This window comes from Tiliqua scincoides, chromosome 4 (genome assembly GCF_035046505.1).
Source record: "Tiliqua scincoides isolate rTilSci1 chromosome 4, rTilSci1.hap2, whole genome shotgun sequence".
Lineage (NCBI taxonomy): Eukaryota > Metazoa > Chordata > Lepidosauria > Squamata > Scincidae > Tiliqua > Tiliqua scincoides.
The window spans coordinates 155,104,761-155,115,526 of NC_089824.1; the positions used below are offsets into that span (position 1 = coordinate 155,104,761).

At 44.7% G+C, this 10,766-nt stretch overlaps 1 protein-coding gene across 1 annotated transcript; it reads left to right on the plus strand.

Annotated features, from left to right (window-relative positions):
• Positions 1-1,841: 1,841 nt before the first annotated feature.
• PARS2 (prolyl-tRNA synthetase 2, mitochondrial) lies at positions 1,842-5,053 on the plus strand. The gene is made up of 2 exons (XM_066625617.1): positions 1,842-1,930; positions 2,601-5,053. The coding sequence occupies exon 2, from the start codon at positions 2,624-2,626 to the stop codon at positions 4,055-4,057; it is 1,434 nt and encodes a 477-aa protein (XP_066481714.1). The 5' UTR covers positions 1,842-1,930; positions 2,601-2,623; the 3' UTR covers positions 4,058-5,053.
• The last annotated feature ends 5,713 nt before the right edge of the window (positions 5,054-10,766 follow it).

Consider the following 10,766-nt stretch of genomic DNA (forward strand, 5'->3'; position numbering starts at 1 on the left):
TGACCATCCTGTCAAGAAAACACAGGTGGCAGACAAGAGACACAGAGCTGTTCTGTAGCAGGATCTGCAACAGAATGAAAATGCAGCATTTGCATTCCATTGCCGAATAAGTCAGACAAGGGTGAATTAGGAGTTCCTACATATAGAACTTCATTGCGAAGTGGTCGCAAACTACCTTTAGCCCCAGCCTGAGAATATTTTAAATAAATATTTTTATTAGAAATTTTCTTTCCCACAACTTTCCCTTCCCACAAGGAAGGCACTAGTGGCCGCTTACAAAAAACAGCATTTAAAACAGTTGAAAACACAAAGCACAAGACAGTCATAACAATAATGCAAGTCTGTTGCTCTCAGGCAACTATAAAAACCAAGAATTCGACAACTCTCATGTCTGGTTCCTATCAGAACTCTTCACATGTCATACCAACAGTTCATATTTCATTCTATGTACTGTAGCTCAGTGTTTCTCACACTGTGGGTCAGGACCCACTAAATGTGCAACGAGCCAATTTCAGATATGACCCCCCCCCATTCATTTCAATGTGTACAGTAATTTTTAATAATGCTGCCATGGTATGTGACTGCATTTGGGGAAATGTTACAGATCTGTACTTTTAACAAGCTACTATGAATATACTTTAACAGTGATAGTCAAAGTGGGTTACTCCCCTGTTGTGTGGGTGAGTGTGGATAGGATTGCAGCCTTTGGGATGTTTGGGTAAAAAATTTTTAAACAGTTTAGGCATGGGGGGGGGGGGTTAGGAGGGTTCTTCTTTATTTTAAATACATTTTTGAACTTATATTTATTGTAAACTTTTAATTTACTTACTTAATTTAGTTTGAGCATATGGGTGGTGTTAAAAATTTTCCTGCTTGATGATGTCACTTCTGATCATGACATCATTTCTGGCGGGTCTCAACAGATTTGTCATTATAACAAGTGGGTCCTGGTGCTAAAAGTTTTGAGAAGCACTGCTGTAGCTGAAAAGTCTGGGGGGGGGGGGCACTGACATGATGGTTTCATTGCAACACAAGGGACTGTGTATAGGAAATTCCAGTGCATTTATAACCTGGACAGGTTGTAATTCAACAGGTACAGCCTATGCCATCATCACTGCATTATTTCCATCTATTAACTTGCTGCTTGTAATGAGGCCTTTGAAAGCAGAGAAGTTCCAGGCAGGAAGAAGAAATCTTCCAACCAGTCTATGTATTTGTGTGTGTTTTACATGGATCCCACCATAGGCGTGTCTGTGTCTACCAGCTGCAATTGGGAACCGGAAGTCTTGTAGAGGAGCATTATGATTCTTGCCTCTTTGAAGGTTCTGCCGTGCTGAATATGTCACGTGAGTCCGCCTAATGTATCCGGGATGGAGGAACTGAATAACTATAGAGATAGAAAAGGGTAGAGTGACAAAGAGTGTGCTTTGCCTTTTAAGCATCGAAAGTCACCACTGATCAGTCTCTACTGGGCATCGTGAACTTAATTTTAAAAATATATAGATTTTCTACACTAAATAAGACCTCTGTTGGAAAAATCAGGGACCACCCTATTTTCCCTGCCAGCTTTCTGTTGTGGGTGGACGTGCTGCTGCTACCCCAATAAATCCTGTTAACCCCAGTGACCCTATTAAATCCTGACTTGAATTGTACGGTTAAATATCCCCTTCAGCACAAGGCAACCCCGAATGTATGGAAAAATGTTTCCAGTGTGAACCCGGGAGTATCCCATAGAGGAGAGATGAGTTACTCTGGGCGTTTGCAAAGTTCTTAACTCTATAGCCCCGGTGTAGTTCTGGAATGCCCAGGGAAGTAATTCTGCGCATGCGTGCTTGCCATCTGGTTGCCTGCATGGCCCCTGTAGAGCTGGTTGCAAAGAGGTGACAAGTCTCAGTGTGGGGTCATAGCAGTGCTGCTGCTGGAGAGTCTGGTAGGTTTGCAGGTCTTGCTTCCTGGGGAGGAAAACTGTGTCCATAAAGTCAGTGGTGTCTTCAGTGATCCCAGCTGGGTTCTTTTCTCATGAGGCTGCATTTACAGAGCAGGGAGCTGTAGCACTGGGGACTTCTGTGCCCAGCTCTGGCTGTATCCTCAGTGTCCCTCTAAGCCTTCAGTGTCTTGCATCAGGTCCTCAGCCACATCTGCTGTCCCTGATGAGTAATTAATGGTCCACGTTATGCACTAGCTATGAATGTGCATGAGCATAACAGTCATTGGTCTTTAGTGGTAGCCCTTAGTCCTTTTAGCACACCATACATGCCCATAGAACAGTGGCTCCCAAACCTTTTAGCATTGGGACCCACGACACTCTATTGCTGCAATTTTCAACCAGTGTGCCTTGGCACATTGGTGTGCCACAAATGGTCTGCAGGTGTGCCATGGGAGTTTGGGGGGTGTCATTGATTAGTAGGGCCTTTGGGGGATATGAGCCTCCCACTGGCAGTATGGTGTGCCTCAACAACTGTAAAAAAACAACTGTTGGTGTACCTTGACAATTTTAGTGCCAAATCAGTGTGTCGTGAAATGAAGAACACTGCCATAGTATAATCTTTGCACCTGTTTATTAAGTGAAATGATGCCTTATGTTGTCTCTCCACCTGCAGATTTGAAAAAGGGGAGTCTGGAAATGGATGGATTCGTAAAAAGATGGAAAATAGTACTTTCTGGTCTGGCAAATTGTGTTGGTGGTTGTCAGAAGGAGCGATGGGGTTGCAGGTGGTACCATGATCTTCCTGTGAAACAGAAGTACCGCTTGTTATCCCAGCACTTTCAGACTATGAATCTGCGGGAGGACAGTTTGGCATCGCAGGAGAGCAAGCCTGGGGAACTGACATGTAAAAGTCAGAGACTGATGCTACAAGCAGGATTGATCTGTCCTGCCAGCCCTGGCTGCTATCACTATATGCCCTACACTGTCCGAGCAATGGAGAAGCTCATCAAGGTGATAGACCGAGAAATGCAGGCCATTGGAGGCCAGAAAATGAATATGCCCACGTTATGCTCAGCAGACCTCTGGAGAGCCAGTGGAAGGTGGGAACTGATGGACAAAGAGCTCTTGCAACTGGCAGACAGGCACAGCCAAGAATATTGTCTAGGACCAACCCATGAAGAGGCAGTCACAGACCTCATAGCTTCTCAGGGTTGCTTGTCCTACAAACAGCTCCCTCTCTTGCTCTACCAGGTAACAAGAAAGTTTCGAGATGAGCCCAAACCACGCTTTGGGTTGCTGCGTGCCCGGGAGTTCTATATGAAGGACATGTACACTTTTGATGCCTCCAAAGAAGCTGCCCTCCACACCTATGCCCAAGTGTGCAGTGCTTACTGTAACATTTTCAACAGCTTGGGCCTTCGGTTTGTGAAAGTCCAAGCGACCACAGGGAGCATCGGGGGCACAATGTCTCATGAATTCCAGCTACCTGCGACCGTTGGTGAAGACCGCCTAATGACATGTGCAAACTGTGACTTTTCAGCCAACATGGAAACAATAAACTCAGATGATATGCATTGCCCAGTTTGCAAAGGAAAACTAGTCGAGAGCAAAGGAATTGAAGTTGGCCACACCTTTTTCTTGGGCACCAAATACTCCTCTGTTTTTAATGCAACTGTCCACACTTCTCAGAACAAGCCCATTCCTGCTGAAATGGGCTGCTATGGGCTGGGTGTGTCTCGGATCCTGGCAGCCTCCATTGAGGTGCTTTCAACAGAGGATGCCATTCGCTGGCCAAGCCTCATTGCACCTTACCAAGTCTGCCTCATTCCACCAAAGAAAGGTAGCAAGGAGGACAAAGGAGCAGTGCTCTTGGAGAATTTATATGACAGCATTGTAGAAGCAGTGCCTCAGGTTAAAGAGGAGGTAGTGCTGGATGACCGAACCCAGCTCACCATTGGTAAAAGGCTAAAAGATGCCAAAAGACTTGGCTACCCCTGTGTTATCATTGGTGGGAAGAAAATGTTAGATGAGCCTCCTATCTTTGAAGTCTGGAATCAAATCACTGGTGAGGTTTTGTTCCTTACCAAAGAAGCCATAATTAACTTGCTAAGCAAAGTGCAAATTCCCTAAATATTGGACCTTTTTTCTTTTCCATACTGAAGTATTTTGTCTTTTTTTAAAAAACATGGATTATGGGAAAAGGTTGGATTTTTATTTTAAATTTGTATTTTCTAGCCACAATTTAAAATATAGGAGATCATGGTGCTATGTCTTTCCCCAGGCCCCACATGCTTCAATGTTGAGTTCTGGGGGCAACTTCTGTGCGATGGAGTTGTCCAGCACGTGGAATACCCCCAGTGCTAAAGTCAATTGGTTACCTTCTAGTTATGCAAAATAATAAGTGTCCTACCTGACAGTTCTTTTGTGAGGTAGCAGAATAATGTCAACAGTGATCAGGATGAAAAGTACTTTCTGGTGTAACTTTGCTCATGGATGCAACCCATATTTTACATTCAAGTATTCCATGACTGACATAAAAATGAAATTAAAACTGAACATAGAAAATGAAGGAGTGCTAGATTTTCACATGTGCTGTTTCTGTGTATGAGAGGTTAGCTTGGTTAACTAGATCCATGAAGGTAGTCTGAATCTCCTCTGATTTGTTCCTGTGTAAATTCAAAGGCATTGTTCACCTGTGTACTAATGATGTGTCTTAATTATACCATCCAGAAACCACCTGACATGATTTGAAATAGGTGTTGCCTTAAGAATATTGCGTATAGTTGATACATTTCAATTTAAAAAAATTGTTCCTGTTAAGAGACCCTCAAAGCTGTGTTTTTGACCAAACTCAGTTTCTTTCCTGCTGACCATTCCTTCCTGGGCCTTGGAGTTTGTGAACCAGATTCCAAACAGCATGGAAGGAAGGGGTTAATAACCCATTTGGGTTGTTCTCTTATCAGTGTTCTGAATAAGCCAAAGAAATCGCCTATTAGTTTGAAATCCTGACACCTTTGTTACCAGAAAGATAATCATTGTTCTGTCTCCTTTTTTGAGATCATGTCTTGTAATCTGCATCTTTTGACATTCATAAGTACCTTGCTTCATTAAAGTGTAAACAATTAAGTTTTCATATCAGTGTGTTTTAATACCCACCAACTCCTGAATGTTTTGTCCCCTGTCCCCGTGTGACAAAACAGTTATGAGTTTCCACTGGCTAAGAGAGTGTCCTAAAAATCGGGAAGTCTCCTGTTTGAGTCTCACTTCTGCAAAGAACTCACTAGGTGACCGCAGTCAAACCATTTGCTCACACCCTCAGCTCCACCCCAACTACAGTATGATGACATTGACCTACTTGCCTGGTTATTGTAAGACTTGCAACAAGATAATGAAGAAAGAGCTCTGCTGGATTAGCCCATGAGCAGATTTGGCTTCAGTTCATTTAGTTTTGAACAGCATCTTTTTTTAAAATCTTGCAAAACAGCTGTGAACCTGAGCTTCAAGTTCCTCACAGACGACACTTCCAGCTGCTGGCTTTTTCCAGCAGCTTTTGTGAATAGATGGCTAGCTGGCTGGGTGTTGATCCTTTTCCTTACAGCTGTTATTGCTATAACTACTCCAACAACACTAGGCTCACTTTCTTGGGAGGAAGTCCTATGTAATTCAGTGGAACTCCTTTCCAGGTAAATATGCCTTAAGATCAGTGTATGAGCAACAGCAGCCATCACAAAAAAGCAGCACCTCCAAGCCATCATCAAAGCCTTCTTTGGCTTCATTTTTGAGTTTGCAGTGACCTTTGCTGTGGAAGCTTGCAGATTTCTGAAACCACTCTTTAGGAATCTGTCTCCTTTTTTTATGTGATAAAGAACAAAAGGATTCCATATATGAATCTTTAGACCTGAAACAGTACTGTTGGGTCACTCTTCCCTCCCACCTAGCTGCTATAGTATATAGATCAAGAGAAAAATAACCCTCATTCCCCCTCCCCATTTTATGCACTCTTCTCTATCTACTCACCTCTCTAGTAAAGGTGGAAAGCAGCCACCTTTCAAAGCTTGGGTCACCAAAAGTTTCACCTGTTTTGGAACATAAGAGAAAGGGATGGAATTTGCAACACTGGAGCCAAGAAGTATTTAAACAGCCAATGCTTTTTAATCTGATCTCTAATCTCCTTTCCCATCAATACATACACAGCTAACTGAAGGAATAACTGGGAAACAAATAGGAATGATTCCCTATGTGGAATTTGTAACATGTTGTTTGTGATACAGGGCAGGACCAAAGAAGGGGCCAAACCTGAGCTAGGAAGGGATCCCAGGATGAAGGAAGTCTACTTCAGCCTAGTTTATTAGGAGTATCCATAGAGTGCCAGCAACTAGTATCTTAGTAACTACATTCAGGTATCATTGTACTCAGAGTCTTGGGTTCCATATGACAAGCAACGGTGTCATGAATATAATGAATGATGACACAAACATCATTGTGACATTTGTTAGAGGACCCTTTCCTCCATCAGAAAAAAATGGATGTGAAACCAGACACTCTGAAGTAACTCTGAACTTTCACCAACAAGTAAGCAAGTGCAGTTATTTCTTTCCCTAAAGTAACCCATGGTCTGTCTGTGGTTGAGTCCTTCTTCTCAGCCTCAGATCTAGTTCTTTATCTACAAGCTGTGCAGCATTATTTGGGCAAGAAGACATGACACAGTACTATAAATTGTATGTATCGCACACCTATAAGATTTGTTGTCTAATGAGTCCGTGTCCTCTTATCTAGAACAGCGTGGTGGTGTATCTGAATGTGTATCTGAAAGTTCAAATGCCCACTCAGCTAGCTTCCTCCCTAGGGGCCTTGGCCATATCATTAATGCTCAATCTAACCCGCTTCACAGGGTCCTTGGGAGCCTAAATTGCTATGGGGAGAAAGATACAAATGCAACATATTCTCTCCTTGGTTTATGGATTAGCTAATTCTGTGCAAACTATTTTTTTACTGCCATATGTACAGATGTAACTACCATACAAGACTTACAGTTATGCCCCACCCCTTCTCAACATATCACTGCCTAAACTCCTCTCACCTTTACACTATGTTCCTTTTAGCACACAGGGAACTTTCCTAGAGCAGACTGAGCTCTCTTGAATTTAACATTTGAACTGGTTAGGTTTCCTTCAAGACTGAATCCTAGTGCTTGGGTAGGAACAGGAACATCAAGGGTGTTCCAAGCTGGGTACTGCCCAAGGACCCACATGCATTAGAAGGCCTAACTGATCAGATCAACCACTGCATCCTCACTATTAGTGGATGCACCATCAGAGAGTAGGTGGAGTGTGATGGGGACCCCAGGGAAGGCTCTGCCCCAGAACCCCCAGTGGCCTGGCATCAGCACTGCATAGGAGCACAACTGTGCTCTGAAAAGGTTTGGGGAGACTTTGGGCCTGCATTTTGGGCCCTCTAGGTTGTCACAAAGGCACAAGACTCCATTCCCTACCCTATCCATTCCATTTTCAGTGAGAATGAGGTGGGTAGGAGTGGGTATGACAGACAGGCTAGGTTGGTTGGGAAACCTATTGGTGCTAGGCCTGAGTGAGAACTAGGTCTAGTGCAGTTTGGACATTTTTGCTTGGGTGAATTGGTCTGTGATGGATGATTTTGTTGCTTCTGTGGTGGTCTGGATCTTCACAAGAAGGGAGGGACACAACGTTGTTTTTTGTACAAGGAAGAAAGGAAGAGGGGATTGGTACTTTTGTCAATAAGGCTATGAATGGCGGGAAGGGTTGGACAAGCCATTCTAGGAGAAAGAGGTTAAGGGCACAGTCCTACCAAACTTCCCAGTGCTGCTGCAGCCATACCAATGGGGTGTGTGCTGCATTCTGCAGTGGGGGGGGGGAGGCAGTCACAGAGGCCTCCTCAAGGTAAGGGAATGTTGTTACATCATTTGAATTTGTCAAAAGTATATACCTGCATATATGGCTCCAGCTCCAGACTACTCCAGCTCCAGACTACTGGCTCCAGCTCTGTTCCGAGATACAGATAGCAGCTGACACGGGCAACATCAAGGGGATGTATGATGGTATCAAGCAGGCCCTAGGTCCAACACAGAAGAAAATTGCCCCTCTGAAGTCTGCCACAGGCGAGGTCATCCAGGATCGGGCGCAGCAGATGGAACGCTGGGTGCAGCACTACTCTGAGCTATATTCCAGAGAAAATGTAGTCACCGAAGAAGCACTGAACAACATTGAGTGCCTGCCTGTGCTGGAAGAGCTTGACAGTGAACCAACCCTAGAAGAACTTCACGTGGCCCTGGACTCCCTTGCCTTTGGCAAGGCACCTGGAAAAGACAGCATCCCTGCTGAAGTCCTAAAATGCTGCAAAGAGATCATCGTCACTGAGCTGCATGAAATCCTCTGTCTCTGCTGGAGAGAAGGTGGAGTACCTCAAGACATGAGGGATGCAAACATCATCACGCTGTACAAGAACAAAGGTGACAGGGGTGACTGCAACAACTACCGCGGCATCTCTCTCCTTAGCGTTGTAGGAAAGCTGTTTGCCCGAGTTGTACTAAAGAGGCTCCAGGTACTTGCAGAGAGCGTCTATCCAGAATCGCAGTGTGGATTCCGAGCCAACAGGTCCACCACTGATATGGTATTCTCCCTTAGACAACTGCAGGAGAAATGCAGGGAACAACGACAGCCACTCTTTATAGCCTTCATAGATCTCACAAAGGCTTTCGACCTGGTCAGCAGAGACGGCCTCTTCAAGATTCTCCCCAAGATTGGATGTCCACCCAGGCTCCTCAGCATCATCAGATCTTTCCACAAGGACATGAAGGGCACTGTTGTCTTCGATGGCTCCACATCAGACCCTTTTGACATCCGAAGCGGAGTGAAGCAGGGCTGTGTTCTTGCACCAACCTTGTTTGGGATTTTCTTCGCTGTCCTGCTGAAGCAGGCCTTTGGAACTGCAACAGAAGGCATCTATCTCCGGACCAGATCAGACGGAAAGCTCTTCAACCTCTCCAGACTGAGAGCAAAATCCAAAGTCCAGCTGAAATGTCTGCGTGACTTCCTCTTTGCCGACGATGCAGCTGTCACTACCCACTCTGCCAAAGATCTCCAGCAGCTCATGGATCGTTTTAGCAAGGCCTGCCAAGATTTTGGACTGACAATTAGCCTGAAGAAAACACAGGTCATGGTTCAGGATGTGGACTCACCTCCCTGCATTACAATCTCTGAGCATGAACTGGAGGTTGTCCATGACTTTGTGTACCTTGGCTCAACGATCTCCGACACACATTCTCTCGATACCGAGCTAAACAAGCGCATCGGTAAAGCAGCTACCACGTTTTCCAGACTCACAAAGAGAGTCTGGTCCAACAAGAAGCTGACGGAACATACCAAGATCCAGGTCTACAGAGCTTGCGTCCTGAGTACACTTCTGTACTGCAGCGAGTCATGGACTCTTCGCTCACAACAGGAGAGGAAACTGAGCGCTTTCCACATGCGCTGCCTCCGACGCATCCTCGGTATCACCTGGCAGGACAAAGTTCCAAACAACACAGTCCTGGAACGTGCTGGAATCCCTAGCATGTATTCACTGCTGAAACAGAGACGCCTGCGTTGGCTTGGTCATGTCGTGAGAATGGATGATGGCCGGATCCCAAAGGATCTCCTCTATGGAGAACTCGTGCAAGGAAAGCGCCCTACAGGTAGACCACAGCTGCGATACAAGGACATCTGCAAGAGGGATCTGAAGGCCTTAGGGATGGACCTCAACAAGTGGGAAACCCTGGCGTCTGAGCGGCCCGCTTGGAGGCAGGCTGTGCAGCATGGCCTTTCCCAGTTTGAAGAGACACTTTGCCAACAGTCTGAGGCTAAGAGGCAAAGAAGGAAGGCCCATAGCCAGGGAGACAGACCAGGGACAGACTGCACTTGCTCCCGGTGTGGAAGGGATTGTCACTCCCGGATTGGCCTTTTCAGCCACACTAGACGCTGTGCCAGAACCACCTTTCAGAGCGCGATACCATAGTCTTTCGAGACTGAAGGTTGCCAATACAATACCTGCATACACAGCAAGTCCAGACTTAAAGTTGTCGATAGGTTCTTGGAAACTGCAACTTTACGCAAAACAACTTACAATGAAACCAATTCTACTGCAGGCTAATTGATATATGTAAACAAGAGTTAAGTTCCTACAGCATATTTCTGGGCACAAAAACATCACCAAACTTCTAAATAAAGACCCAAAACACTTCTAATATGGAACACTGAAATAAATGTAAGCTTTCAAGGCCAAAGAAAACACACCCAGACATGAGGAGAACATGCAAATTCTACACAACTTTAAAACAAAGCAACATAACAAAATGACTTTAACTGTGGATGCTCTCTCTCTTCCCCACCCACCCACGGACAAATACTGTTCTGCTGTTTGCAATTCTGTGCCTGCGTGTGTAAGTGGCATTAGGCACCTTGGTCTTTTTGTTACAAAGGGAAAGGAAGTTTTTAATAATAAATAAATATTTTGGGACTACTATCTATGTTTCCCAATCATTTCTTCTCGAAATATGAATGCGTCATTAAAAAGGATGTGGAGAAAGAGACCTAATCATCTCTTGCACTCTCTTTTCTAAAGAGAATTAGGAAAACTACCCTTAGTACCACACTGTTTGAGTAAGGGGGACAATATCACGCGAAGAATGAAAAAAAAAAAACCACCACCCTACATTCCAGTTTTCAAATGCACAAATAATTTTCCCGTATTGTCTTTTGTGAGGGCAATTGTGGGATGTATTTGATTTACTTGTAACATATAACTGCAAGGCAAAATATCTGAAGTT